The 26,603-nt window shown below is 46.7% G+C and overlaps 5 protein-coding genes across 9 annotated transcripts in view; 3 read left to right on the top strand and 2 right to left on the bottom strand.

The window, feature by feature from the left end:
* LOC6727900 (atrial natriuretic peptide receptor 1) overlaps window positions 1-13,224 on the top strand; it is a 30,459-nt gene extending 17,235 nt beyond the window's left edge. For all 5 annotated transcript variants that reach the window (XM_039294740.2, XM_044923273.1, XM_016176636.3 and 2 more), the window contains exons 2-9: window positions 1,034-2,095; window positions 4,750-4,864; window positions 6,322-6,466; window positions 7,780-8,206; window positions 8,304-9,032; window positions 9,209-9,373; window positions 10,916-11,099; window positions 11,158-13,224. In XM_039294740.2, coding sequence (XP_039150674.1) covers window positions 1,216-2,095; window positions 4,750-4,864; window positions 6,322-6,466; window positions 7,780-8,206; window positions 8,304-9,032; window positions 9,209-9,373; window positions 10,916-11,099; window positions 11,158-12,766 — 4,254 coding nt within the window. In that variant the 5' untranslated portion in view covers window positions 1,034-1,215 and the 3' untranslated portion in view covers window positions 12,767-13,224. The remainder of the gene's footprint in view (window positions 1-1,033; window positions 2,096-4,749; window positions 4,865-6,321; window positions 6,467-7,779; window positions 8,207-8,303; window positions 9,033-9,208; window positions 9,374-10,915; window positions 11,100-11,157) is intronic.
* On the bottom strand, window positions 9,713-10,893 carry LOC27206443. The gene has a single exon (XM_016175391.3). It carries the CDS (start codon window positions 10,760-10,762, stop codon window positions 10,106-10,108), a length of 657 nt encoding a protein of 218 aa, XP_016034520.1. The 5' UTR covers window positions 10,763-10,893; the 3' UTR covers window positions 9,713-10,105.
* Window positions 13,225-13,590: 366 nt separating the features above from the next.
* Window positions 13,591-17,196, top strand: LOC6727902 (ATP-binding cassette sub-family B member 6). Its single transcript, XM_016176641.3, has 6 exons — window positions 13,591-13,755; window positions 14,120-14,435; window positions 14,491-14,690; window positions 14,751-15,076; window positions 15,140-15,544; window positions 15,604-17,196. The coding sequence occupies exons 2-6, from the start codon at window positions 14,136-14,138 to the stop codon at window positions 16,971-16,973; spliced, it is 2,601 nt and encodes an 866-aa protein (XP_016034521.1). The 5' UTR covers window positions 13,591-13,755; window positions 14,120-14,135; the 3' UTR covers window positions 16,974-17,196.
* A 309-nt stretch (window positions 17,197-17,505) lies between these two features.
* On the top strand, window positions 17,506-26,581 carry LOC6727903. The gene is made up of 15 exons (XM_016176643.3): window positions 17,506-17,813; window positions 18,150-18,349; window positions 19,055-19,282; window positions 19,340-20,312; window positions 20,365-20,755; window positions 20,818-21,037; window positions 21,095-21,326; window positions 21,385-21,887; window positions 22,012-22,127; window positions 22,183-22,309; window positions 22,368-22,595; window positions 25,147-25,290; window positions 25,355-25,534; window positions 25,596-26,194; window positions 26,253-26,581. Exons 1-15 carry the CDS (start codon window positions 17,783-17,785, stop codon window positions 26,491-26,493), a joined length of 4,413 nt encoding a protein of 1,470 aa, XP_016034523.1. The 5' UTR covers window positions 17,506-17,782; the 3' UTR covers window positions 26,494-26,581.
* On the bottom strand, window positions 22,601-24,493 carry LOC6727904 (arginine kinase). Its single transcript, XM_002103223.4, has 3 exons — window positions 24,247-24,493; window positions 23,931-24,181; window positions 22,601-23,866 (listed from the first exon to the last, which is right to left on the bottom strand). Exons 1-3 carry the CDS (start codon window positions 24,253-24,255, stop codon window positions 22,753-22,755), a joined length of 1,374 nt encoding a protein of 457 aa, XP_002103259.1. The 5' UTR covers window positions 24,256-24,493; the 3' UTR covers window positions 22,601-22,752.
* Window positions 26,582-26,603: the final 22 nt, after the last annotated feature.

Here is a 26,603-nt window from a genome sequence, read left to right on the forward strand (position 1 = left end):
TTTGTAATATTCGACCGCAAAAATAAGCCACTCGAATACGTGTCAGCAACAACAACAAAAATGTTACCCCGCACAGGTGAAGGTCAAGAGAATTTTAAATACGGCATTTCGGTTTATATTTAGCCCTTTTGTTTTTAAATGCCTTGTCAGCCTGGAGTGGGTTTTTAAAAAAATTATATTTTGTTTACGACTCTCAATCAATTATTTCGTGTATTCTGTACACACACAAAGTTCAGGCGAAAAAAGATGTCAGGCGGGTTTGTTTTACTTGAGAAATTTATTTTTCTGCATCATAATTAGCAAATTGTGTTGTTGGTTGAAGTAGAAACTCCAATGGCTGCACTTGGTATCAAATAATTTATGGATCTTGAACAGCAAGTGAATCACTTGAACTTTCTAGGCGTATAAAATATTCGACGACTTCATTCACTTCAAAGTTCTTCTTCTAAAAATAATCAAACTGTTTTTAGTCTTTTGTAAAACCCCTTTACAATGTATCAACTTATGAATGGCTATATAAATATCAAAGGTATAGAAATACTTATTCTGAATAGAAAGTGTGTCTCAGCTACGGTTTGCCCTTCATTTTTGGGCTATTGTTGCTCCACAAACAATTTGCATGCCCACACAAGTGTTTTTACAGGAAAAATTGCAATGTGGCTTGGCCAGTTGTTCGGGGGTTGCATTTAAAAATACGAATAGTAAATATTGTTTTGCAAATTTCGGTTTCCCATTCAATTGCCATCTGCGGCTGTGCATATATGTATGTGCTCGAGCGTAAAGCATCTTCGAATGCTTCAGCAAATTGGACAGAGAATCACAAAATAAATGCCAGCCAAATTTCCTGCTGTAAAAGTGCTAATTAATATCGATTGCCCAAAATAAAAAAAGGACGAAAACACGTACGACAAACCAGTTTGCTAATGAAAAGCCCCGAGATGGCTAATTAAATTCGAACAATCGTCGGTGATTAATGAAAATTGAGCCAAACAAAACAGTGCAATTAATAAACAAAAATTTCAATTTGCCGCAGGTTTTCGCCGCAAAATGAATTAAAGCAGAGCCGCGTGTTGAAAGCGTTGTAAAAACATTCGCATAAATAATGCGATCAAAATCAGTGACAAAGAGCAACGCTTGACAAACATACGAACGAGATAAAAAACAAAAAACTCCAAGGATATACAAGCGCGCGGGAGGACATCCTCTCCGTCCGAGATGCCCCCAGCTGGCCAAGGACTGAGCCTGCTCCTGATCCTCTGCCTGCTGCAGGCTCATCTCTTTCCGAGCGCAGCCTGGTTCTACGATGCCGAGTCCGTGGGCGGAGTGGCCAGCATTGGAGCCGGTTCCGATGAGCACAGCTTCAAGACGCCGGAGACCAAGAACTCGCACAAGTCGCAGAGCACCGAACTGGTCCAGCACTTTCCCAGCCTTCCCATGCCCGATCACCGGCGTTTGGGTGCCCGGAGGCAGTTGGTCTTCGTCGCACTGCTGCCATCGGTGGAGTCGGACAACAAGAACGACTGCATCATGCCCAAGGTGCTGCCCGTGTTGGAGCTGGCCATCCGGCATGTCCAGCGTATGGGCTTCGTGGGCGGCAGCCACTTCGACATCGAGCTAATATCGCGCGACACCTTCTGCTCCTCGAAGTACGGACCCATTGGCTTCTTCGAGATCTACACACAGTGGCCGGAGGTGAATGCTGTCTTTGGCCTGCCCTGCGAGTACGTATTGGCGCCCATCTCGAGGTACGCGGATGTCTGGCAAGTGCCCGTACTCACCACCGGCGGCAATGCCAAGGAGTTCAACAAGAAATCCGAGAGTTACTCCACTCTAACCCGGTTGAAAGGAGCTCAGGTTAACAATCTGGGCAACGTGGTGCGGGCAATACTCAACAGCTTCAATTGGACACGAACTGCGCTGATATACCAGAACGAGAACGCCAAGGTCAAGGGCAACTCGGTGTGCTTCCTCTGTCTGGCCGCCATCCACGACACCATCGAGGAGCACTCCGTCTACCAGCTGGGATTCGACACCTCCACCTGGACGAAGGCGGACATTACGCGGATGCTCAAGAATGTGGCCATGCAGTCGAGAAGTAAGTGGTGGATGATGTGAACTGCTAATTAATGTGTTTTCTAACCTTTTAACTAAGAAATAAGCATAAAGCTCATGCAAATAAGGATATGATATTATAAACTTTAAAAGTAAAATATGTTCCACTGTCCAACTGATTATTTTCTTCAATTTCTTTTATTTCTTATATTGTGTAGAATTCACAGCTTTTCATAATTCAAAAGTATATTGCTAACTGATTTTGTGAAACCATAGACCATATAGGCAAGGAATTTAAAATGATAAATAATAAAATGATAATAATAAAATATTTATTTTTTAATTTATATACGATTATTAAGAATACGATAGAAACCTTGTCAGTTGTCACTTGCCATCGGATGCAACTGCACTTGCCAATGCATTTTAGAATGCATACACCCTGAACTCTGTGACCTCATTGCGTGCAACATTGAAAGTGAAATCGATCTAATTATATTTCGCAAAAGGCAACAAAGATAGGTTCAAGAAACCAAAGAGATACATATTATATGGTCAGTTCATTAGAACGCAGCTAGTGAATACGAAATTTTCGATTTTATTTATAGACAGACCGTGCACTACGTACCATGGGGCGTATGAGTAATGTTCGCAGGCTGATGTTGGCCAAGTAAGATGTGAAATTTGATTGATTGAATGTTGTCAGAGAATCAATGCTGTTAATTAACTCGTCTCATTGGTAAATGATGCTGATATGAAGCCGTCAACTGTCACACACAGTTTTCGCACACCAATTATATCGCATATTAAGCATACGCAGCGTGCGCCCATACGATCAAATGCTATTGTTTAATTACAGCTCATTTAATTTCATTTATTGACAATTAACACCGTACACAATTACAATCGTTATGCATATTTTTCGCGGCAGTCGCGTCCATGCGATTCACAATTCTATGCTAATTGAATTTAAATGGAAAACCAATGCGAACCGAAAAGAAGATGTGGCAATCGACTAGGGAATTCCCTGGGTAATGTGACTAATCAAATGGCATTTTAATGATAATGCACTGATATAAAAATCTAGCTTTTGTTAAAATTTAAATGCTAATTTAATAGAAAATCGAGCTGGTCAAATAATTTCATAGATTTAAAACCGCTGCGGGCGTCGATTCCAATAAATAATAACGAATTGAATGGCTTTTTAAATAACGCATTATGATAGCTTTTATGTGCCCCGAATTTCAATTGGTGTATAGAATAATATTTTTAAGATGCCGACAAGGAGAGTAAAAATTTTATTGACACATAATCTAACAATAGAACTGAGTTCAAGGGCAGAGTAACGATACTTTCTTTTTGAAGTGCCCAAAAAAATATTCGCTCGTTTTTAAATAAATCTCTACGTGATTTGTGTTCTTAATAAACTAATGACTTATTAGCCATTTGATTTTGCAAAGCAAAATCGAATTTACAGCTCAGGAAATTCATTCAAAATATTTTCATTCTTAATTTAAGCTTTTGATTTTATTAAATTATCGTATCCAAAATTTGATATCTTCCCGAACTCATTGTTTTCGCATATTGCCTTTTTATTGCCTTGACAAATTCATATTGCTTTGCCAAGTGATTTATTATTAAGAAAAGTTTTGAAATTGCAATTAAGATGAGTTTTTGGAATTAAAACCACACCGAAAACCAAAGCATAAATTGCTTCATCTCGAAATGACTCAAGTGACAGCTCGGAAGTCAACAAAAGCAAAAGTGCAAATGCAATATTTGAGAGGAGGAGAAAAAAATAGAAAATAAAAATTGTATAATTAAATCAAGTCAATTGCACGTTTTTGCTCTGAACTTGAAATTGTCTGGCCCATTTTGTCTTCTATTCATTTTCCGAGTAATTAAATTTCAGCGAGAAAAGGCAAAATATGACGTAGGCATTCGTAGAGGGAAGATACAAAATTGCAGTTGATTGTCTTATGTGCACAAATGGGCTGATATCAAGGTATCCATAAAAACAAAGGTTTCACAATTAATGTGCAGCATTTGCTTGCAACATATTTGACAAGCAAATACTCAAGCTTATTTGCATATCATGCTTGCTGCACAACATGTCGTATGCGCAATTACATTTGCCAGCTTACGCTGGCTTATGGAATGCAACATGAACGTTTATTTATAAGTTTCAATGACATCCAATTTGTAATTGATAAAATTAACATGAACTTTGTGTGGAAATCAAATTCTAGATAAACATAGCTTCATTTCAGTAGGTATTCAGCTTATTTGGCTTATGCGAGTATAGAAATTGTATAGCCCCATTTCGTTTGATCCGCAACATATCCAAAACATCTTCGAGTACTGCCACACACATATCAACTCGAAACTGAAGCACCATTACGATCTTTTGGGTTTTTATTTAAGAAACAATGTGTTTTTTTTATTTTTCTGTGCTTCCCTCGCGGAATTACGTTTTGCACTCGCTGACGTCAAGGAAACTGACAAGTTTACAAGTCTCATTTCAAGCGCGAGAAGCTCGACAACTTTTTAATAAATTAATACATTTTTAATGACAAGAGCTGAGTTGTCTCGACCGCTAGCTTCCAAAAAGAAGACTACCATATATATATACATATATACAACGTGTACCATCTGGTTTTGACCATCTCGTTTTTTGTGTCTATTTCATTTTTGCAGTTGTCATAATGTGCGCCGATCCGCAGTCGATACGTCAAATTATGCTGACAGCCGAGGAGTTGAATATGATCGATAGCGGCGAATATGTTTTCATCAATATTGAATTATTTTCGCGGTGAGTATCGCAGCACTAAGCAAATATATATGTATGAATTACTTAACAACACACACACACACACACTATTACTATCGCGGACAAAAGGTGATCATTTATGGCAATTGCCGAACAATTTGCTGCCTTTCACTTTGATCGTATAAAAATGGTGAAAAAATCCACGCGCACTCTCGAAAAATATTCTTTACAAACTGCGCATGAGCAGCATTAGTCAAGGTTGTTAATGTTATGAAATGTACCAAGCGCGCTTTATAAATAGCTTCTGCATTTACCTCACAAGAGCCTAACTATTTATAAATTGAGGAAATTCCATATTTCGGCACATGGCTCGATCGATTAAAGCCAGTCAACCTCCGTGCCCGAACAATGGACGACAAGCAAAGTGCTCAGACTCAGATACAGATACAGATACAAACTTCATATTTATTATGATTATCCACAATCGTTAGTGCTGAGTAATGCCACAGCTTCTTTGTTCGACCCTCGAGCTACCAGCTCTTTGTTCGACCAGCCAAATGTGGAGTTCCATCCCGGGAAAAGTTCGGAATAGATGGGTTCAATTTTCAGATTGCTAAGAGCCAGAGCCTTAGTGCAATCGACTTGCATTTGCATGTGCATTAAATGCATTCTAATCGCCCGACCTTCATGACACTCGCAATCAATGGAAAAATGCTGCGTATATATACTAATCTATATACTAGTGCGACGAGGCGTGTGTGAATGCCGGTATATACGGATTAGCTAATCAATTTCCTGCTCGCAAAAGCTCAAAGCAAACAGACAGAAAGATAATTAACTTATTAATAGAATCCCTTTTGATTTGTAACTGCCATTTATCACTGTAAGCCACTAGATGATTAATCGATTTTCGATTTTCGATTTTCAAAATATTACTGTTAGTTACTACTTATTTGTCATCGACGAACAGTTATAAATCAAATATCATAAGTTTAGGATCAATAGCAGTCAGTCTTTCCATTCACAAATTGTGGATTTCTTGGAGCCGCACAGTTATAGTTTTAAACTATAGTGTAATTCATAATCAATATTCCTAAATGTCACTAGCCGCTAACATTGAAGCAAATGAAACACATGCGAAACTCAGATGATAACAGGGCTAATGGATTCCAAATGCATTTACTTCGAATCGAACTGAAAAAAGCCAGCAAGTGCAAGTGTGTGGTGCATTCGAACACTTAATAATTCTATTTATAAACAATTTATGACGCATATCAATGGCTGGTAATAAACCTAACCCGTAGGCGGGCACAAAGGCATTGATAAGACAAAACAAAAATATAAAAAACCACACATAAAATGCAGATAGCCGAAAAATAATAAATATAACTTGACTTAAAACAATATAAAATATTTGGCTATCTTTGTTGTCTTTAGTTCACCCTCTCGAGCGACCACTGTAGACACTGACTTAATATATCTTTGTTTTCACTACGCAGGGTTCAGTATCTGACGTCGCAGCCGTGGTACGATAAGAACGATACGGATTTAAATAATGAGCGCGCCCAGAAGGCCTACACGGCCATGCTGACCGTAACCCCCAAACAGCCGAATGATAACGAGTATACCCGGGTCTCCAATGAGGTGAGTGTAAAATTGGGAAAAGTAGGCGGAAAAGCCGGAAAACTAAGGGGGCTCCGCATGCATTTGCATGGAAATGGACGTGGAAGCCAATTTGAAAATTTTTGCAGATTTCTTGTGTGTGTTTTTCGCCCATTTTTTGGGCCATCCTCATGCATACTCAATTCCAGCACACGTCCCGCAGCCCAACATGCAACGGGGCGAGCGAGGGGCTAGGAATTGTAAACATTTTTCTGTTGCTGCATGGCAAATGTGCAACAAACAAAGCCGACAGCACCTAAGAGCATTTGCTGGCCAACTCCAAGCCCGAAGAGCCCTCTAAAAGCCGGGTCAGCCACCTGAAAACCGAATGAATTTGCTCTTACAGCTGCTGATAAGCAACTACGGCAGTGGCCACCTCTGAAGAGGCTTCATCGGGCCACCGGTCCGTCTGGCTAATGACGCTCTACACCCCATGTTTCCACTTATCCAAGAGCGGGGAGGGGGATGGGGGTATGGTAAAATGCACACGACATCGTTTTCCTTTGGCAACATCTTATATGTACAAGTTAGCACAATGTTTGCTAGCATTTAAGATACAAATATGAGATATATATAAAGGGGACAGGACTTTTTGCATGGCGAAAGCTTGCATTATTTCCCAAAAATATTTCTATGGAAGGATAAAATCCATAGAGCCAGGAAAATAGCTATTAGATACCCTTAATACAAAGTAGATTTTATTATAGACATATTCTTAGGTAACTTCTATAAATAGTCTGATTTTATCACATTTTTTTAGACATTTGATTCGAAATAATTAAGATTTCAATTTGTTACCCTCCAGTTGCGAATGGGTGAAAGTACTCAGTTAGCCACCTGGCATACAATACAATCCTTCTATATTTTACGTCTGCATCCTTAAAGGATTGCAGCTTAAATTGTCGGCTTTCTTGGCAGAAAACTTACGCTCAATGGACATTTGCAAGCGCTGCTCCGGCCAAATCCCGGCATCGCCGCTTGTCAAAGGAGAATCCGCCGTTGGCAAAACGGAGTGCGGTGTGCAATAATTTCCACATGGATTGTGACAAAACGTCCTGGGCGAGAGCCATCGTCTTCCTTCCTTTCTTCCCTCGTTCCGAGCGAGCGAACGCGTAATTGAATTTTCACGGGGGCCAAAGCAATTAAAGGGGGAAAAGTGCCAGGAAAGCGGACAGGAATTGATGCCCCGCGGCATAGAATAGAGCCATAAGGATTAGAAAGGGCGGAGGGAAGGAAGCTTATAGCCCAGCTGCAGAGAGATAAATGCGTTTCGATTTGCCCGTTGCCATTTGCAGATCAAAGCCATTGCCGCCGAGAAATACAACTACACCTTCAGCGACAACGAGCCGATTTCGGCATTCGTCACGTCCTTCTTCGACGGAGTCCTGCTCTACGCCAATGCGCTGAACGAGAGCATCCGGGAGGATCCGACCATGCTCACACGGCCCATCAACGGCACCGACATGGTGCGTCGCATGTGGAACCGCAGCTTCACTGGCATCACCGGCAACGTGACCATCGATGCCAACGGCGACCGGCTATCGGCCTACTCGCTGCTGGACATGAATCCCACCACCGGCAGATTCGAGATTGTGGCCCATTTCCTGCACAATCGCCTGGAGTTCGAGGCCAACAAGGAGATCCACTGGGCGGGCGACCGGGAGGAGGCGCCGCCAGATCGACCCATTTGCGGCTACGATGGCGCCCTATGCCCCGATAATTGTAAGTATTGTGGTCAGGATTCAACCTTCTCCTCAACATTCCCGTTAAAAAATCTTGAACACACATGGTGTAACCTGATGTATGTGTCTAATTTAAGCACTTCCTGGCTATGCAATCCTGTCAATTGTCCTGGGCACCATGGTGGTCGTAATGGCCGTGTGTTTCTTCTTCGGCTATCGTCACTACATCGCCGAGGCAGAGATTAACTCGATGAGCTGGAAGGTGTCGCTGGAGGATGTAATGTTCCGAGATGCAGCGGAGCGTGGCCTGAGAGGCTCCTTCCATTCGCTGGTGAAGCAAAGCTCCCAGCTGACACTGATGTCCGAGGACATGGTGTCCATCAACGGAGATCGCCAAATCTTCATACCAGTGGGCATGTTCCGCAAGAGCAAAGTGGCCATCAAGCCAGTGGAGGTGGATAACGTTCAGGGCCTGCTGACCCGGAGTTTGATGTTGGAACTGAAGCGGATGAAGGACTTGCAGCACGACCACTTGGTCAAGTTCTATGGCGCCTGTTTGGATCAGAGGCGCAGCTTCCTGCTCACCGAATACTGTCCCAAGGGCTCGTTGCAGGATATCCTCGAGAACGAGCAGTTCCAGCTGGACTGGATGTTCCGCCTGTCGCTGATGCACGACATCGTGCGTGGCATGCAGTTTCTCCACAGCTCCGACATTCGTTCGCACGGCAACCTGAAGTCCTCGAACTGCGTGGTCGACTCCCGATTCGTGCTCAAGATCACCGACTTTGGGTTGCATACCCTGCGGCGGACGAGATTCGACCTGGAAAGTGATGGGGGCAACTGCAATAGCCACGCCTACTGGAGCAGTAAGTAGTCCAAGTTTGCTACTGTGTGCAGTGCACTGAACCAAAAAGTTGGTTGAATGCAGCAAGAATATTCCATGTAAATAATGAAAAGAAAAAACTCTTTTATCTAATATTGATATAATATTATTTTCCAAGATTCGATATATATTTTAAATAATATATATTTTTCTGTACAGAGCTCCTGTGGACTGCCCCCGAACTGCTGAGAGTGGAGCACAATCGTCCGCCGGAGGGCACCCAGAAGGGCGATGTCTACGCCTTTGGAATCATTGTGCACGAGATAACCACGCGACAAGGACCCTTCTACCTGGGCAGGTGTGCGTACGAGAAATCGCCACAAGGTATGCCATTCAAGTGTTTCACATTCTATACCCTCCTCTCTTCCTTCGAGTGTCCTTTCCACTTGGCCGTTTCGGGTTGCGGCCGATTTTGTCTGTGCGGAATTTTAATGCCAGATTTTTGCACATGTTGCGGTTATTTCGTCCGTCAGTTGGCCACTCGGCTGGTGGTTAAGGCGGTTGTGGTTGTGAGCAAGGAGGAGCACTGAAAACCCGCATCCCGTGCCAATATTTTTGTATAATCTTAAACAGGGTAAACATTGAACATTTTTTTGAATGCTAGAATTTAATTCACTCAAATCATTTTATAAACGAACTTGAAAGAAAAAATTAAGTGTAGTGTTCTGCTAATATAAATTTACCAAAATAGGATTTAATTAATTAAAGATCCTGCATCAAACGAGAAGCCCAAAGTACTTGTATTTGGAAGTGGGCATGTTGCTAGTCTTTTTGCTGTTCCGTCTTCCTGGTTGAAGTACTACCTATTGCCCTGTTGAACCGCACAGACCAACTTCGAGTCCCTCGCCGATTTCAATTGGCGTCAAAAACTTTGCCTTCTACTTGGCACTTGACGATTTCATCAAATTAGGCCGTGACTGGGAATCAGACTCTTCCTTCGACCGCAGAATGCAACTTCGGCAACTGGCACTAGACGACGTCTGTAGACGAATTTAATTGCGGTGCCAGCGAATCTGGAAATCGAAATCAAACTGCAGGCTGGTCGAAAAAGGCAAATCACGAACTATCTCTGCGGTGGGGCACGTCCTGGCAGCTGGAATCGTGGGCGAGGTTCAAGCCGCATCCAAAGGGCAGCAGGGCCCAGCAGCCGGGTAGCTTCCTCTTGGTCCTGGTCTTCTTCTTGTGCTTGTCCTTCTTTCTACCGCCGGGCTGGTCCTGGTTTTTGCTGTGTTTCTCGCATGGCGCGTCTTTTATGGTGGATTTTCCGCATTCCCTCTCCTTCTTGCTGGACTTCATAGCCGTCTTGGTGCTGGCATCGGCTCCGGGTGTTTCCTGCCAGACCTGGTAGCACTGCCTCTGCTGAACCTCCAGCTTGCGCAGCCACTCGATGCGTGATCTTTCCCAGCCTCTGTGCGAAATGGTGGAAGGTGGAGTTTTCTCCCTGCACCCGAACACCACTTCGATATCGGTCGGTTCTGATCGATTCCGGTCGTCCATGCCGCCGCACTGCCTCCTCTTGTGCTTCTTCTTGGGACCAGTGGTCAAGTTCCACAGGAGATCAGCCATTTGGCTCTTGCTCAGCGACTGCCGGCGATTGCAGATGAGCTGCAGCAGGATCTCGTGCTGGTTGCACGGCCTCAGGTCCTGGGGCTTCGGAGGCTTTGCCTGTGCAAAGAAGCTGGCCAATTCCAGATATTCCTTTCCCGTGCACATCTTTAGGTGTCCGAATGCAGAATCCACCAAAGGATCCAGTCTGGTGTTAACATAAAACTGCACTTAACACGAATAATTTACATAACATGTTTACACAAAACTATTTCCAAATTGAAGTCTAATTCAACGTTATTTTGTTGTTCGCACGCTCAGAAATCATTGAACTCGTGAAGGGATACAATCCTCATAGAATGCAGAAACCATTCCGTCCTGAACTTGAACCCAACGGTGATACCAAGGCGGACATCAATGGCATAATCCGTCGCTGCTGGGCAGAGGATCCTGCCGAGCGTCCGGACTTTAATACCCTCAAGTCGATGATACGCAGGTTTAATAAGTACGTGCTAACTGACTCCATAGTCATGGATTCCTCACTAATCTCGACTCCCTTACAGAGACAACGAGACGGGAAACATTGTAGACAATCTGCTGAAGCGCATGGAACTGTACGCCAACAATCTGGAGGAACTGGTGGAGGAGCGCACCCAGGACTACCACGAGGAGAAGAAGAAGTGCGAGAAGCTGCTGTACCAATTGCTGCCGCAAAGCGTGGCCGCCCAGCTCATCAGCGGACAGCCAGTGGTGGCGGAGACCTTTGACCAGGTGACCATATACTTCAGTGACATCGTGGGCTTCACTGCCATCTCGGCGGAGAGCACTCCCATGCAGGTGGTGCAGTTCCTGAACGACCTGTACACCTGTTTCGATTCCATTGTGGAGAACTTTGATGTTTACAAAGTGGAGACCATTGGAGATGCGTACATGGTTGTGTCCGGACTGCCCATTCGAAATGGCAACCAGCACGCTCGGGAGATCGCACGACTGGCACTGGCCCTTCTGGAGGCGGTGCACAATTTCCGCATCCACCATCGACCGGAGGATCGGTTGAAGCTAAGGATAGGCCTACACACCGGAGCCTGTGTGGCCGGAGTGGTGGGCCTGAAGATGCCACGCTACTGTCTGTTTGGTGACACTGTCAACACTGCCTCCCGCATGGAGTCCAATGGTGAAGCGCTCAAGATCCACATAAGTGAGACCACCAAGGAGGCGCTCGACGAGTTCGGCACCTTTGTGACCACACGCCGCGGCTTTGTGCCCATGAAGGGCAAAGGTGAGATGCTGACCTACTGGCTGGAGGGCGAGGTGCCCCGCCCCAACTCCCTGATCTCGCCCAGCAAGCTGATGCTCACGCGGCGCTCCTCATTGAAGCAACCGCAGCGCAGCCAGTCGCATAATCTGCACAAGCAGTACTCCGAACTGGTGGTGGCCTCGCCACCGCCCCAGTTACCGCCACCTGCGATCGCTCTGCCACCGCCACCGTCGCCGTCCAAGGACTCTCCCAATCTCCGCGTGAAACGCAAGATCAGCTCCAGTTCACCCAAGCTGAATGGCGGCGGCTTTGACTACCACAAGACTGAGAACCACTATCTGGATACAGCGGCGGCTGCCCAGAGGAACTGCGACATCTACAGCAGCCGCAGCCTGAGGGACATGGAGGAAACCTCCGATAGCTGGGAGCTGGCACACTTCCGGCTGCCGCTGAGCGGAGCACTCAAGAGCCACCATCACCTCAATAACAATAGCCACGGCTATGTGCACTCGAATTCCAGCTCCAATCTGAGCGGTATCCTACAGCCGCCGCCACTCGGTGTCCAACGCACCCGGCTGAAGCCCTCGCCCACGATCTCAACGCTGCTGACGAGCGCCAGGAGTGAGGCCAATGCCTCCCCGGGCCCCGAAACGGGCAGCATGGGCAGTGGGCATTTGAGGATCAAGTTTGCTGAAGGGGACGAGACCCCACTGCTGCCCACACCGCCGCCGCTGGCTGCTCCTCCGCCGATTCCACAGATGGTGACCGCCAGTCCGCAACGGAGCGGCAGTGGCCAGAACATTCCGGCGGACAGCAGCCACTACGGCTTCCTGGTGAAGAGCTACAAGCAGCAGTGCCCACCGGTGGCGGGCAGTGCCGTCACCCAGCCACTGCTGGCCAAGATCAACTCATAGCTGTATGGGGGGGAGTCGACTCCCTCTTCACTGTAATCATATGCATATTAAATGTACTTGTTTGTGATAATAAGTTAAACCCAAGTTGAACAAGTTAGTGGTTAGTCAATAGTCGACCGAATCAAATTCGAAATTCGTACGGGAAATCTTCTAAAATATTTCCCAGGTTTTAATCGCCCCATCCCCTTACTCATAAGTAGCGAATTTTATATGTAACCAAACCTCCAATTAAAAAAAAAAGAAAACTCTAGATGTAAATAGAAACTTACGCCCAATCAATTTGTTCCTTGTGCTTTGAATATTCATTCTCTACAAAACTCAAAAAATTAGCTTAGAGTAGATATTACCTAAGGTTTAAGCGTAGACAATTTGTGAAAATTTCTTGAATGTAAAGTATTAGATGAACATTGAATATTTATTTTGAGAATTGACGAATAAAGAAATCTATTTAATCTGTATAATTTACGCGCAATATGTTAAAAAGAGATTTCAAAAACAAGGTATGGTGAAATAATCACAAGTTCTGATAAGATGGTGGGTTGAATACAGGCAATGGTGAAATAATCTCAAATTCTGATAAGAAAATTGTTTGAAAACTGGGCGCCAAGCTGAAAACAAGGGCTGGAAAAACTAATGTGACCGTATATAAAAATTTGTTTACTTTCAGGTTGAAAATAGAATTACTCTAAACCTTTAATCGCTTAAAAGTAGGTTTTTTTAAATGTCCATTAATTTATCCATCGAAAATATTATAGATTAAGCTAAGTTAATTAAAATGAAACTCACCTGTTTCCACTGCACAATGTGTATGTGGTATGTTGTGGGTAAGCAGAAACGGCCATACCGAACCCTTTGGCCAAAATTATTTATGTTGATCGTCGTTGGTGTTGGTTGGGCTGGATTTGCCCGCCAGTTGTCCGTTAGTTGAGTTATCACCTGTCACACGACTGATTGCGGTGTTCGCTCCAGATCGCGACTTCTTATAGCGGGTAAGAGGGGATCACTAGACCCGCCGGCGCATCGAGCATACGCAACATTGCATAATTTAGCATATCCAATGGGCTGTGGATGAGTTGCAGTTTCCACGGCTGCCGGACTCCAGGGTATCGCATCTTTTGGTGCCGTGCTGCAAAGGCACCAATTATCAATTCACTATTTGCACTCCGCAAAAAAGAATGATTTTCCCTTTGGGGGCGTCTGATAATTTGGGTGAATAATTGCGAAATTGCCGCCAGCCCATAAAACAAAGCAATTGTGTTCACCGAGCTGTTTCCCAGTGACAGCTCCACTTTATCTGGCACGTTTCTATCAGAGCTTATCGTTCCGAAATTGCCTTCCCTCGTCGCCGCGCAGGTTACCGGACTTCACCATGCTGTACTGCCCGCCCAACGTGACCCTCAGCGACGTGTGGACGCAGCATGGCATCTCCCACTGCTTCATGGACACCGTGGGACCGGGGGTATACGGTGGATTCCTTCTGCTCTTCGGCTGCATTCAGTTGCTCATGTATCGGAGGTATGCCACCAGGATAACGGATCCCACGCAAATCTCCAAGTCACGACTGTTCGCGATGCAGCTCTTCCTGTTGCTCCTGCTCCCAGTTTTGGCTGTTTTGCGCTTTCTGATGAACGCACGTATTTATCCAGATAGTGCGGTGTACGGCTATATGGTGAGTATTAGAATTATCAAGGAGAACCTGTTACTCATCCAAATCTTTTCTGCAGATATTCTCCACTTGCGTTGTGTGCTTCTCCTACCCGTTCAGCATCTGTTTGATACTCAAGGAGCGCTACTACCAGCTGCCCTCGATGCCCACCCGAGGACATGGCCTTGTTCTATTGCTCTTCTGGACGTTGGCTTTCATTAACGAGTCGCTGGCCTTCATAAATCTGCGCCACGAGGACTGGTGGTTCCACCTAAAATCGTAAATAATTCGAACAGCTGTAAAACGGCTAATCTATAGTACTGCCTTAACTACCCGCAGGAACAAGGATCAAATTGAGATGGGCTTGTTTGTCACCCGGTTCCTGTGCTCCCTGCTCATTTTCGTTTTGGGTCTGAAAGCTCCTGGCATCATGGCCCCGTACAATCCTCATCAGCGGCTGGACAATGATACCGCCAACGAATCGCAGGGGAACGTGCAGACAGGATCTGCTTTCAGGAACGGATGGCGCAAGCTGCGCACCGTCTTTCCGTACCTTTGGCCGAAAAAGAATATTGCGCTGCAGATAGCCGTCATCGTTTGCATTATACTGCTGCTTGCCGGTCGAGTCATAAAGCTGTTTTTGCCGATTTATCGCAAGAAGTTGGGTAGGTCAGGAATTATGGACGTAATTCGTTAAGTAATTCATTGCTAATCTCCTGTCTCGACAGTTGACAGTCTTACCATTGCGCCGATCGTCTTTCGCTGGGACTTTGTGCTGGTCTATGTGGCATTGTCCTTCCTCCAGGGTGGCGGCACTGGGAGCATGGGATTGTTTAATAACCTTCGCACCTTCCTCTGGATACGAGTTCAACAGTACACGACACGGGAGATCGAGATTGAGCTGTTCCGGCATCTGCACCAGCTTTCGCTGAGATGGCACTTGCAACGCAAAACGGGAGAGGTGTTGCGTGTCATGGATCGCGGCACGGACTCGATCAACAACCTCCTCAACTATATTGTCTTCTCGATCGCACCAACCATTCTGGATCTGCTCGTTGCAGTGGCATACTTTGTTTACGCCTTCAATTGGTGGTTTGGCCTAATCGTCTTCCTCACCATGTTCCTGTATATAGGTAAGTGTCAAAAATGGATTAATTCCATTCGTATTTCCATACATCCTTCAATTTTACAGCCTCTACCATTGCAATTACTGAATGGCGAACTAAGTACCAGAGGAGAATGAACCTGGCGGACAATGAGCAGCGTGCTCGCAGCGTGGACTCTCTTCTTAACTTCGAAACAGTCAAGTACTACGGAGCGGAGCACTACGAGGTGGATTGCTACAGGGAGGCCATTCTTAAGTACCAAAAGGAAGAGTTCCTCTCAATGCTGACCCTCAACATGCTGAACACAGCCCAGAATATTATCCTATGCTTGGGCCTACTGGCCGGATCGCTGCTCTGTGTATACTTGGTGGTTCACCATCAAACCCTCACCGTGGGCGATTTTGTGCTTTTCTCCACCTATCTGATGGAATTGTACATGCCGCTGAATTGGTTCGGCACCTATTACCGAGCCATACAAAAGAACTTCGTGGACATGGAGAACATGTTCGATCTGCTGAAAGAGGAGGAAGAGATTGTGGATGCTCCAGGCTGTTCGCCCCTTCTAACTGCCGGCGGTGGCATTGAGTTCTCAAACGTGACCTTTGGCTATTCTCCGGAGAAGATAGTGCTGCGCAATGTGAGCTTCACAGTTCCCGCCGGTAAGACAGTAGCAATTGTTGGACCCTCTGGAGCCGGCAAGAGCACAATCATGCGGCTGCTCTTCCGCTTCTACGATGTACAGACCGGTGCTATCCTGATTGACGGACAAAACATCAAACTTGTGCAGCAGCAGAGTCTGCGGAAGGCCATTGGAGTGGTGCCCCAGGATACGGTTCTCTTTAACAACACCATCTTCTACAACATTGAATATGCCAAGCTGGGTGCTTCGGACGAAGCTGTCTATGAGGCTGCTCGTGCCGCTGATATTCACGAAAGGATACTCGGCTTTCCGGAAAAATATGAGACAAAGGTGGGCGAACGAGGTCTGCGGCTCAGTGGAGGTGAAAAGCAGAGAGTAGCCATCGCCAGAACGCTTCTTAAGGCGCCCATCATTGTGCTCCTGGATGAAGCCACCTCAGCTTTGGACACCCACACAGAACGTAATATTCAGGCTGCTTTGGCCAGGGTGTGCGCAAACCGTACCACCATCATTGTTGCCCACCGGCTGTCCACCATCATCCATGCGGACGAGATTCTGGTCCTGCAGCAGGGAAGCATAGCGGAGCGTGGCCGGCACGAAGAGCTTGTGCTGCGCGAAGATGGCATCTACGCGGACATGTGGCAACAGCAACTCAAGAATCTAGATGCGGAACAGAGCGGTGGTTCTGACAACGGAGACGCTAGTGCGGAATCGGGATCGGACAACCGCAGGTCCGGAGGAGCAGGAGGACCAAGTGGTGCTGGAACGGGTGGTGCCCACTTCAGGGCAGGACATGCTCATGGGGGAGCACGCTAGCCTTAAGTGACATACAGAGTAGTTTCTGATATTCCTGATTCCATGTGATTTGTGGTGTATTGTTATACGTATGAGAGCAGTTCGTCAAAGTCTTAGTTCGTCGATAAGTAACCTTATACGCTACTCTTATACTAATAAATAACGTAGATTTTTATAGACAATCCGCGAGATTTGATATAATTTAAAAGTGTCTGGTACCAAATAAATAGCGCAATATTGTGTATTTCTAGTCCTTATTAAATTATTTAGTCTTGGAGGAATGTAAAATTGTTCTTGAGAATAATGTAAAATCAAGGTAATGCAAGAAATCTTAAAATCCTCAAATTCTAAAATTTGAGAATCCGTTTTCTGGTCCGTTATAAAATTGTTCCAGTGGACGCGGCAAAAATCTATTTATAGGACATTTCCCAAGAGTAGTCCCAAGAGATCGTAAGAGAGCCCAGCTGCCAAGCTGCTCTTCGCAGCATGATTCTTATCAACGAAACCTCCAGCAAGGCCAACCATCCGGCTGTTATGTCCGCTCAGTTTGAGCTTGGATCGCGAACAGAGCAGACGTGTCGAGCTGTGATCCGATCCGGGAATTAGACGCGTTGGCGATAAAGGAGGAAAAGCGTCGGCTTCTTTGAAAAATCTGATAATACACAGTCGCGTTGATATATATATTATATATAATATATATATATATATATATATATATTGACTGATACTACATTAAGAAATCTGTGCGCGAAGTGAAAAGCGTCGGAAGATCTGTGAAAAAGCGAGTGCCACGACCTCGGAAGGAAGTAGCTAGTAGCAAGTAGGAGGCCATGAGGCTACTCAAGTGCTCCGTGTTTGTGTGTACGTGAGAGTAACCTAGTTGATAATCCCAACTGTATCAGAAACTAATAAAAGAATATGACGTAATTATTCATTGACGAGGCGCGCATCAAAAAGAAACCTAGAAGCAACATTGATTAAAGCGTTTTGCGATCATTCAAATATGTGTATATATATTATATATACACATGCACATTTAGTATATATATATAAGAAATTCAATTGATAATTGAAGAGTTTATTGCCCATCCGCGCGAATGCGACATAGATGGAGGGAGGGATGGATGAACACGAGCGGATGGGAGGAGCATCCATCGAATTGAAGTTCAATTTCCCATTTATCTATCTATCCGGCAGATCTGTTCCTGATCTTCGACGCCGGCCATGCCTTCAGCATTATTGGCCTCAACAAACAGATGCTCTACGAGTACGAGGGCAATGTCCTGGTGGGTGCGAAGCCCCAGGACGAGGGCCACCAGGCGCCACCCACCACCGGATGGATTGTGCGGGGCAAGCTGACGCTCCAGCGGCAAAGCGAGCTGGTCTTGGCTGCGGCGGTAAGTTGTCTAGGATCAGTTCCAGTTTCGGATCAGTTCCGGCAAGCGTTTCTTAATATTATTTTTGTTTATACAAATCGATCCATTCTAGTATTCACTTATACTTTTTGTATGTAGAAGAGTGTGTATATCAATTGGAAATCAGTGAAAAATCAAATCAATTTATTGATTTCATTATCAATTTATACGTTCCAATCGGCGCATTCTGTAGCCCCCATTCCCATTTCCCATTCCCCATTCCCCATCACCATCTGCAGCGACTTCTTGTCAGCCTCCGCAGACGAAGAAGAATTCGCAGATGAATTAAAGACAATTTAACCATTCACTGAGCGGTAGCGACTCTGGAAAAGATCGGAGCGGAGTCGCCACAATAAACTGAACTCGGTTGTGAACTTCTTTCATTGAGCCCCCACAGATAATGCCATTCCCATACTCCTCCTCCCTTTTGTTAATCAGCTCTGATTGTTTTGACTGAGAGTGACTCTCTAGGAGTAGAGAGTCCCTCGCTTATCAGGCATATGGACATGGGCCTGAGCCTGGTATGGTGCATGTGTGCCATATGAGAGCGCCGATCTGACTAATTTCTGCTGGCCAGATAAACGGCGACTCGGCGCGTCTTATCAGCCGGTTCGACCCCGGTCGATCGAAGATTACAGCATTATTGCAGGGCTTTCCCGGCTAATCGTCTGTCTCTCTGCCCGACAGCTGGTCATAGACGATGTTACGCTGAACAACTCCGGCGAGAAGTTCCTGCAGAACAAGGAGATGTACCCGCCCTACAAGCCCTTCAAGATCGCCCTTACCAAGGATGGCGCCATCTCACATGTGGTGTTCAAGGAAGGCGATCCCATATGGAGCATGAACTTCAAGCGGGCCATCGCATCGGTGCTGCAGTTCCAGATGAAGTCCAGCGGCGCCTTCGTCGTGGATGAGGTAAGTTATAGCATTCGATATAATTCCTAATTTAAACGATACTATTTTTACTGGTAGCTGGGTATTCACGGCACCTGCCGCACGGAGTACTTTGTGTCCAACAGAACAAACTACATCTCCATCCGCAAAACGCCGGAGGTCAAGACCTGCAAGCCGTACTCGGAGGCGGTTCACACCACCCGCAGCAACGTGCCGCCCAATACGTGCGAATTCGATCACCAGAAGAGTGTGATCATTGGCAATGAGGCCATCTACGGGATGTCCCCGCACAACGAGACGGGCTACTATCTAAGCATGGCCCATGCCAAGGGCACAACCCTCATCCATACGTTCGAATCCACGGGAGAAGCACAATTTATCAACTCGGAGTTGCTGCTCAACTTCCTTAACGAGACGCCCATCGACAATCCCATCGATATTGAAACTTCGATGGCGGCAGAGCCATCTAACCTGGAGCTGCAGCGGCTGGATCCCAACGATCCCACTGGAGGACGTAGCCCTCAGCAGCAGGAGACGCTGATTGCCCAGGCAGGGACGCTCTTAGACAGTCTGGCCGAAGCACTAGAGACTACGGAATTCAAGTTCTCGGAACCCTACGACTCCACTCTTTCCGACGTGATCAAGCTTCTCAGCGAGATGGACTTTGATTCGCTTACTAAACTCTATCGTGAGGTGGACATTGGCACCTCCTATCGTCAGGAGACCATTCGCAACATCTTTCATGAAATCATTCCCCGCATTGGAACTAAGGCCTCAGTTTTCCTGACCCACCACCTCGTGCTAAACAAGCTGACTAAGCCGCAAATCGCTGTGCAACTGCTCATACCCATGCCATTCCACATCTTCGAGCTATCGGCGGAGTTGGTGCAAAAGTGCGAGGACTTCCTCAATATCGGACCCGATCGCCCGGATGTGCGGCAGGCCGCTATCCTTAGCTTTGCCACCCTCATCCATAATGTCTATGTGGCCAAGGGCATCGATAAGGAAAAGTTCGAGGAGTATGTCCAGAAGTACTTTAATGCCTATCTAAGTAAGTCTTCCAAATAACCGTCAGTTCCATATAAACTAATTTGATTTCGCAGGCGATCGCGACTTCGACCAAAAGATGTTGTATCTCCAGGGTCTAAACAACTTGCAACTGGGGAATGTGGCCAACTTTTTGGAGCCCATCGTTCAGGACCCCAACGAGCACGAGGATCTGAAGTTCCAGGCCGCCTGGACGACCCTGGCACTGGCAGATCGGCGAGCGGAGCGCATATATGAGGTCTACTGGCCGATCTTTGAGTCGCGAAATGCCAGCCTAGAACTTCGTGTGGCAGCGGTTACTCTGCTATTGATTTCCAACCCCACGGCCGCACGTCTCATCAGCATCCATCGCATCATCCAGAGCGAGACGGACCCCCACATGATCAACTACTACCGGACGACGGTGACGAGCATCTCGGAGACGACATATCCCTGCTACCAGCACCTGTAAGTTATCTAACTCAGCCTAACTCACAGCCATCCACAGATGTCGTAAATCCTTTATTTAGACGCCGTCTGTTGTCCTACATGCATCGCCATCTGCCCCAGAAGCCCGAGTCACGCTACTGGGTCACCGGTAACTACATCTTTGACTATCGCGACTCCAAGTTCGGCATCGGTGCAATGCTTCAGGTATTCCTCGTGGGCGATCCAAAGTCGGACATGCCTGTGGTGGCCTTCTTTAAGTTCGACACCGAAGCCCTAGGAAAATTCACAGGACAACTGGCGGTAAGCAGATCCTCTCAGGCTTTCTAGAATCTAATAAGCAATCTCAACTTCTTCCAGCTATACATCAAGGCACGTGGGCTGCCAGATACCATCCTGAACAAGATGCAATCAAGGAATGGCAGCGATCCGTTCACCTTTAAGAGCATCAAGGCGCTATTGGCCATGCTGCAGGCTCCGATCATCAACTCGAAGGACCTGCATCTGGAGTTCATCCTGCAAATGGAGGGCAAGACGGTGCTGTCGTACTATCTCAACCAGCGGATGTTCCGGCAGCTGACCTACGACAACAGTGAGTACATTGACCTCTTGACCATCAGCCAAGTGCGATTCATAACCGTTTCCCACAGTTCTAGAAAGAATGCAGCAGATCATTCGGACAGACAGTCACATCAACATGCAGACGGTTCGTTGGCCCTTCATGAATCGCTACACGGTGCCCACGGTGCTGGGAACCTCCTCCGACGTCCTGCTGCAGACCACCGTTCTGACCTCGCTGCGTGGCAATATAACAGAGCAGCGGAACTCGCCCATAACCAAGCACACGCTGGAGATCGATGCCCGGTACTCTTCATACGCCTCGGTGCGCAGTCGTAGCTACAATCCGTTCCTGAACCTCGACCACGAGATCAACCGGGAGCAGGGCTTCCTCATCTACATCCCCTTTAGCAGCGAACTGCATCTGAACGAGAGTGGCAGTAAGTGCAGGCGCTACTCCTTCTCCCGGCCCCAAAACCTGACCAGCGGCCTGTCCTTCAAGTCGCGGGCGGTGACCAAGACCAGGGGCTTGATTACGAAGACAGCGGCGGCGCCCTTCGAAGAGATCATGGTGCCCGAGGGTCGGAACGATGTGGTAAGTGTTTTATTGAGAAGAATAATAACTTAATATATAAAAATAAATTAAAAACATTAAATTAACTTCTTTAAGCATCTCAAAATGGGTAAAATTAAGAATAATAATAAAGTCTAGCTCGCAGGTTCAACTATTTAGCTACCCAATGCCGGACTTGGGCGTCCGACTGAGCATGACCACCAATCTCAACGAGCTCATCAAGTACAGGGGGATGCTGCTGAAGTCCGAGTTCACGGAGAAGTAATTTTTGTATTTCGAAACCGACTTGCTCCTCGGCTAATCATTTCACTTTCAGTGGGTTCTCCGGCAATATGGTGGTCAATGCTTTGATGTACATATTTGGCTTCACCCAGCTTAGTTCCATACACCTGGGACACGATCGCAACTTTACCATGCTTATGTACAACGAGAAGAACACCAGGGTGAGAAATAATATTATATATTTAACAATATTTATAACTAAAACCCATTTTCGTTCAGATCGAGGGTAACTTTTGTGCCGAAGACGTTTTGAAAACGTCGGACATGAAAGGCAAGCAGATTGGTCTCACACTGGAGCACACGGACCACATGAACGAAAATCATGCTGCGGATGCACTCCATAGGTGGAACATTACCCTGGACGTGCTGGCATCGACCAAGTCCAACTGGTTCAAGCTGACCGGCCAGGTCCAGCGAAATTCAAAGGATGACGAGGACGACTGGAAGGTGAGTCTGTCGTGAGATTGTCTGTGGCTAGGGGACAAATTTATTTAACCAAAGATACGTTTCTCCTGTTTCTCTAAGTGTTCGTCTGTAAGTGTTCTTGAGTACTTTGTAGTGATATTGATTGCTTTACAAGGTTTTAAGTAATCGCTATTTGTTTCTAACCCTCCTGTCCGGCTATTTCGAGCTCTTCCTCGGCGTTAATCAGGGCCACAACGCCATCCTGCAGTGTTTTGACCAGTTCGAACTCGGTGAAACCAAGCTTCCTCTTATTTGATATGTCCATGACACCATCTTCCACGGTGGCCAGCTCGCCGCCATCGGTGCCGCGTACCTGCAGCTGCAGTTCCTCGGCGAGGGCGATTAGACGGTCGGGGTCCTTGCTGAGTAGCGGCAGACGGATGTGCACCGAAGCGCGCAGGGTGGTGCCCAAATTGGTGGGGCAGGCCGTAAGGTTTCCGTAACGCGGATGGCGGGCAAAGGCCAACGTCTTCTCCAGTTCGGTTAGACCGTTGACAAGGCGATTGTAAACATCGCCCAAGTCGCCGCACTGTGCCATGGACATAATGTGCACATGGTCCTGACGATTCACCCAGATCAGGAAGGTCTCGGCGGGATTGTGGTAGACACCACGACCAGTTGGCCAGAAACGATAGCAGCCGGCTGTGGTCAGCTTCTCATCGCCGCGCTGAAATAATATATGTCTCTTGACCATCTCGGCCTGGGTCTCAGCATCGATGTCCGCCATTGTCAGGTAGGAGCCAACCAGCTCGCCATCCATTGTCTCCGTGGCCGAACGCACCTTCTCCTCCACCTCTATGAACTGCTTCTCGGTCAGTTTGGGGAAGAAGGGCAGGCCTTCGATATTGCGAGCCACTCTGATTCGTGCGGACAGAATGTACTTGCGCTCCGGATCCAAGTTCTCGATCTCGTCCACGTTGCCAAAGTCTGGGTCCTTCTGCAGCACATCGTTCTCGTTGTCCATCTGGCCATGATAGTCCTTTATGATCGGATCAAAGAGCTTGTTGAACACGTCGTAGCTGTCGGCATCTGCCGCGAAAATGCCCACGGGCGCGTCGTGATGCTCGAATCCGGAGACGGCGCAATCGTATAGGTAGGCATCCACCGGCGCAGGGGTGGTGACCAGCATGTACTCCTCCAGCAATTCCGGAGTCAGGTACTTACGCAGCAGTGAGCTCACGTTCTCCTCATCATCCATGAGCGATTTGTAGCCCTCAGTAGTGAGCTCCTGGTACTCCTCCGGTGACTTTTTGCTGTTGAGTGTAAATAGAATCCGAGTCAAGACTGGACTGACAAGTCGCGATCTTAGGAACTCACATTTGTCCGCGTAGCCGTTCTAGCTCCTGCTCCAGCTTCGAGATGTGGGTCTTCGCCTCCTCGAGGTCGTTCTTCATTACATCGTACTGGGCATCGTCCGGGCAGCTCTCGCACATAAACTTGCGTACAAAGCGAATGGCATCCTCCGGCTTATTCTGCTCCTCGTAAAGCTTAATCAGAGCCTTGCTTAAGGCATCGATGACTCCGGCGCGTTCCAAATACTTTCGATATTGGACGCGTTTTGATTCGATCTGGAGAAGCAGCGAAAGACCACATAAGCACCTATATCTATTATATCATATCATATATCACTTACCGAAGTCATTTTGCAGTTTGTCCGACCGAGAATCAAGTAAACATAAATTTATAAAAGCAACGCAACTGAATGCTCCCGATGGCGGTACCGAAAGAAAAAATCGAGAGCACTAGGTCTTTTTCCAGATTTTTACAGCGTTCTTACAAAATAAAAGAAAATGTAATTTTTTCCCAAAACAAATTTACGACAGGAGAAATTCGTCTGAACAGTAGCGTAACTGGATGCCTTCTACTGAGCTCCCACCGAGTCGTATTGATCAAACAGGGCAACTTACGCCGCCAGGCCTGCTTCACTCTAGTCCGGTTGGTTGCCAGACTCGACACTCGGTCTCGATTCCGGGACGCAAACAACACACGAATGTGGGCCATTGCGGCGACTGCTCGAGTGCTCGGAAGGATGGGTGGTGAATGTGTATACTCGTAATAAGATGGCACGCAGGCACGGACGGTGGGATGGAAGGGGGTCATACAGTCAGTCAGGATGTGTGTGTGGGTTCGCTAATCGTTGCTGCAGTTGTTGTGGCTCCGTTGTCTGCTGTTTCGTCATGGTAATGTGGCCCACTCCACTCGCCCGGAGCTCCGGCGAACAGCTAAACCCCACCTTTTCTTGTCCCTACGCTTGAGGGCAGCAATGTGTAACTACATAATACTTACAGGGTGTCACGCCCGCCACCCAAAAGGAGCACTTGACTCGTGCCGAGCATAGCTGGCTATTGACCTACTGGGACATACTGTGTGAAGAACCGCCGGTTAGGAAATTAAATTGTATTCCACATTTCAGAATTGGTAAATCAATTAGTCACATGACAAGTTGACAGATTTAAGGCTTATACCTTAAAAAACCATTAAAAAAAACCATGGTGTTACACTTAAGGATACAGTATTTTCTCACTCATCTCAGGCCTGCACCAAATTGACCTATGAACCGCTGGTGTTTACCAAGCGACCTCACACTCTGAATGGCGATGTGGTGTTTGGCCTGGCCACCGAGGAGAGCGAGTGCCCGGAGAAGGGATCCACGGTGCAGTTTGCAGCTAGAGCTGGTGTAAGTGTACATAAGCGTGGAGTCTCTTGGATTCTTCTTTAACCCAACGTTTTCATCTCGCCAGCCCTCGGAGCATGCCCGTGCCTTCCTGCGCTCCGACAAGATCTCGCTGACGGACACCGACTTCTGTCCCAAGGAGGTACTCAAGTTCTCGCCCATCCCCACTTCCAGGTATTGCAAGCGTAGCAACTTTGAGAACTTCACCTCGATCACACAATACGACATGGACCTGAAGTTTAACAATGTAAGTATATCAGATATATCAAATTATAAGGACCAATCAACTCACCTTTATATTTTTTAAGATGCCCGCCTGGTTCGAGCTGTGGTCGAATCGACTGGACCACTTAGTGTCCGCCTTATCCGCCGACAAGGTGGACAGTCTGCATATGAGCCAGGAGATAAATATTTCAATGCAAACTCCTCAGGACCAGTTCCGGCTGGCTGTGGAGGTCAACGGAGCGAAGTGGCGCTTCCATCAGATCCCCTTCTTCTACAAGCTGGACTCCAAGTTCGACGCTTCCCACGAGCTTACCTTCGACTCGGGACTTAAGCGCTCCTGCTCAGTAATCAATGGCATGGTTAATACCTTTGATGATTACCTGATCAATCTCAGAGAGATTGCGGTGCGTCCCGACTGTCTCACGCTGCTGGTGGCTGACTGTTCGCCATTGCCACAGATTGCCGTGTTTGTTACGCCTTCGCCGGCTCAAGGACTGTCCAACAATTATGGATTGCGAATCCATATCGGGCAAAACTACTTCGACTTCCGCGTCCGCACAGACAACAGCAGCCTGCCCACGGATGAACCGGTGCTCATATATCTCAACCAGGATCAAACACCGCACAACGTGCGCAAAAAGCCCTATCAATGGCCAATGGAGACTAGTGACTACGACTTCCGGTAAGAATGCTCTCTAGCCTGTATATACGATTTTATAATATGCCATATGCCCTTACAGCGTGGAACTGAACGAGCAAAATATTTTAATTGTGGAGTGCACGCAGCTGTCTTCCACCATCCAGTTCGATCTGTACAACATCCTGAACTTCGAGATATACGGCGTTTATAAGCACCAGATGTGTGGGCTGTGCAGCAAGCCCCTAAACCGCATGCAGAATTATACGATCTGCGAGCTGGAGGCAAGCACTCCAACTCCTGTGCCGCTGCAGAATTCCTCCGATGTAGTTGTAGATGCATAAATATAATAAAATAAAATAATAAAAAAAAGAGCCCAAAATGGGAGAACATGCACGTCCCGGGGCTTTGATTTTTATAAACAGCAGAGCATTTTTTTGGATTTTTGCTTTTA

Source organism: Drosophila simulans, chromosome 3R, assembly GCF_016746395.2.
Source record: "Drosophila simulans strain w501 chromosome 3R, Prin_Dsim_3.1, whole genome shotgun sequence".
NCBI lineage: Eukaryota > Metazoa > Arthropoda > Insecta > Diptera > Drosophilidae > Drosophila > Drosophila simulans.

What these genes read in the sequence shown, in the direction of transcription:
- LOC6727902 (XM_016176641.3), top strand. Translation starts at nt 14,136, where the DNA reads ATGCTGTACTGCCCGCCCAACGTGACCCTCAGCGACGTGTGGACGCAG. An exon ending in TGGTGGTTCCACCTAAAATC is followed by an intron (nt 14,691 to 14,750) that starts GTAAATAATTCG and finishes AACTACCCGCAG; the next exon opens with GAACAAGGATCAAATTGAGA. An exon ending in CACCATGTTCCTGTATATAG is followed by an intron (nt 15,545 to 15,603) that starts GTAAGTGTCAAA and finishes TCAATTTTACAG; the next exon opens with CCTCTACCATTGCAATTACT.
- LOC6727903 (XM_016176643.3), top strand. Translation starts at nt 17,783, where the DNA reads ATGAGGCTACTCAAGTGCTCCGTGTTTGTGT. An exon ending in AGCTGGTCTTGGCTGCGGCG is followed by an intron (nt 18,350 to 19,054) that starts GTAAGTTGTCTA and finishes TCTGCCCGACAG; the next exon opens with CTGGTCATAGACGATGTTAC. An exon ending in GTACTTTAATGCCTATCTAA is followed by an intron (nt 20,313 to 20,364) that starts GTAAGTCTTCCA and finishes TTGATTTCGCAG; the next exon opens with GCGATCGCGACTTCGACCAA.
- LOC6727904 (XM_002103223.4), bottom strand. An exon ending in GAACGGCTACGCGGACAAAT is followed by an intron (nt 23,867 to 23,930) that starts GTGAGTTCCTAA and finishes TACACTCAACAG; the next exon opens with CAAAAAGTCACCGGAGGAGT.
- LOC27206443 (XM_016175391.3), bottom strand. Translation starts at nt 10,762, where the DNA reads ATGTGCACGGGAAAGGAATATCTGGAATTGGCCAGCTTCTTTGCACAG.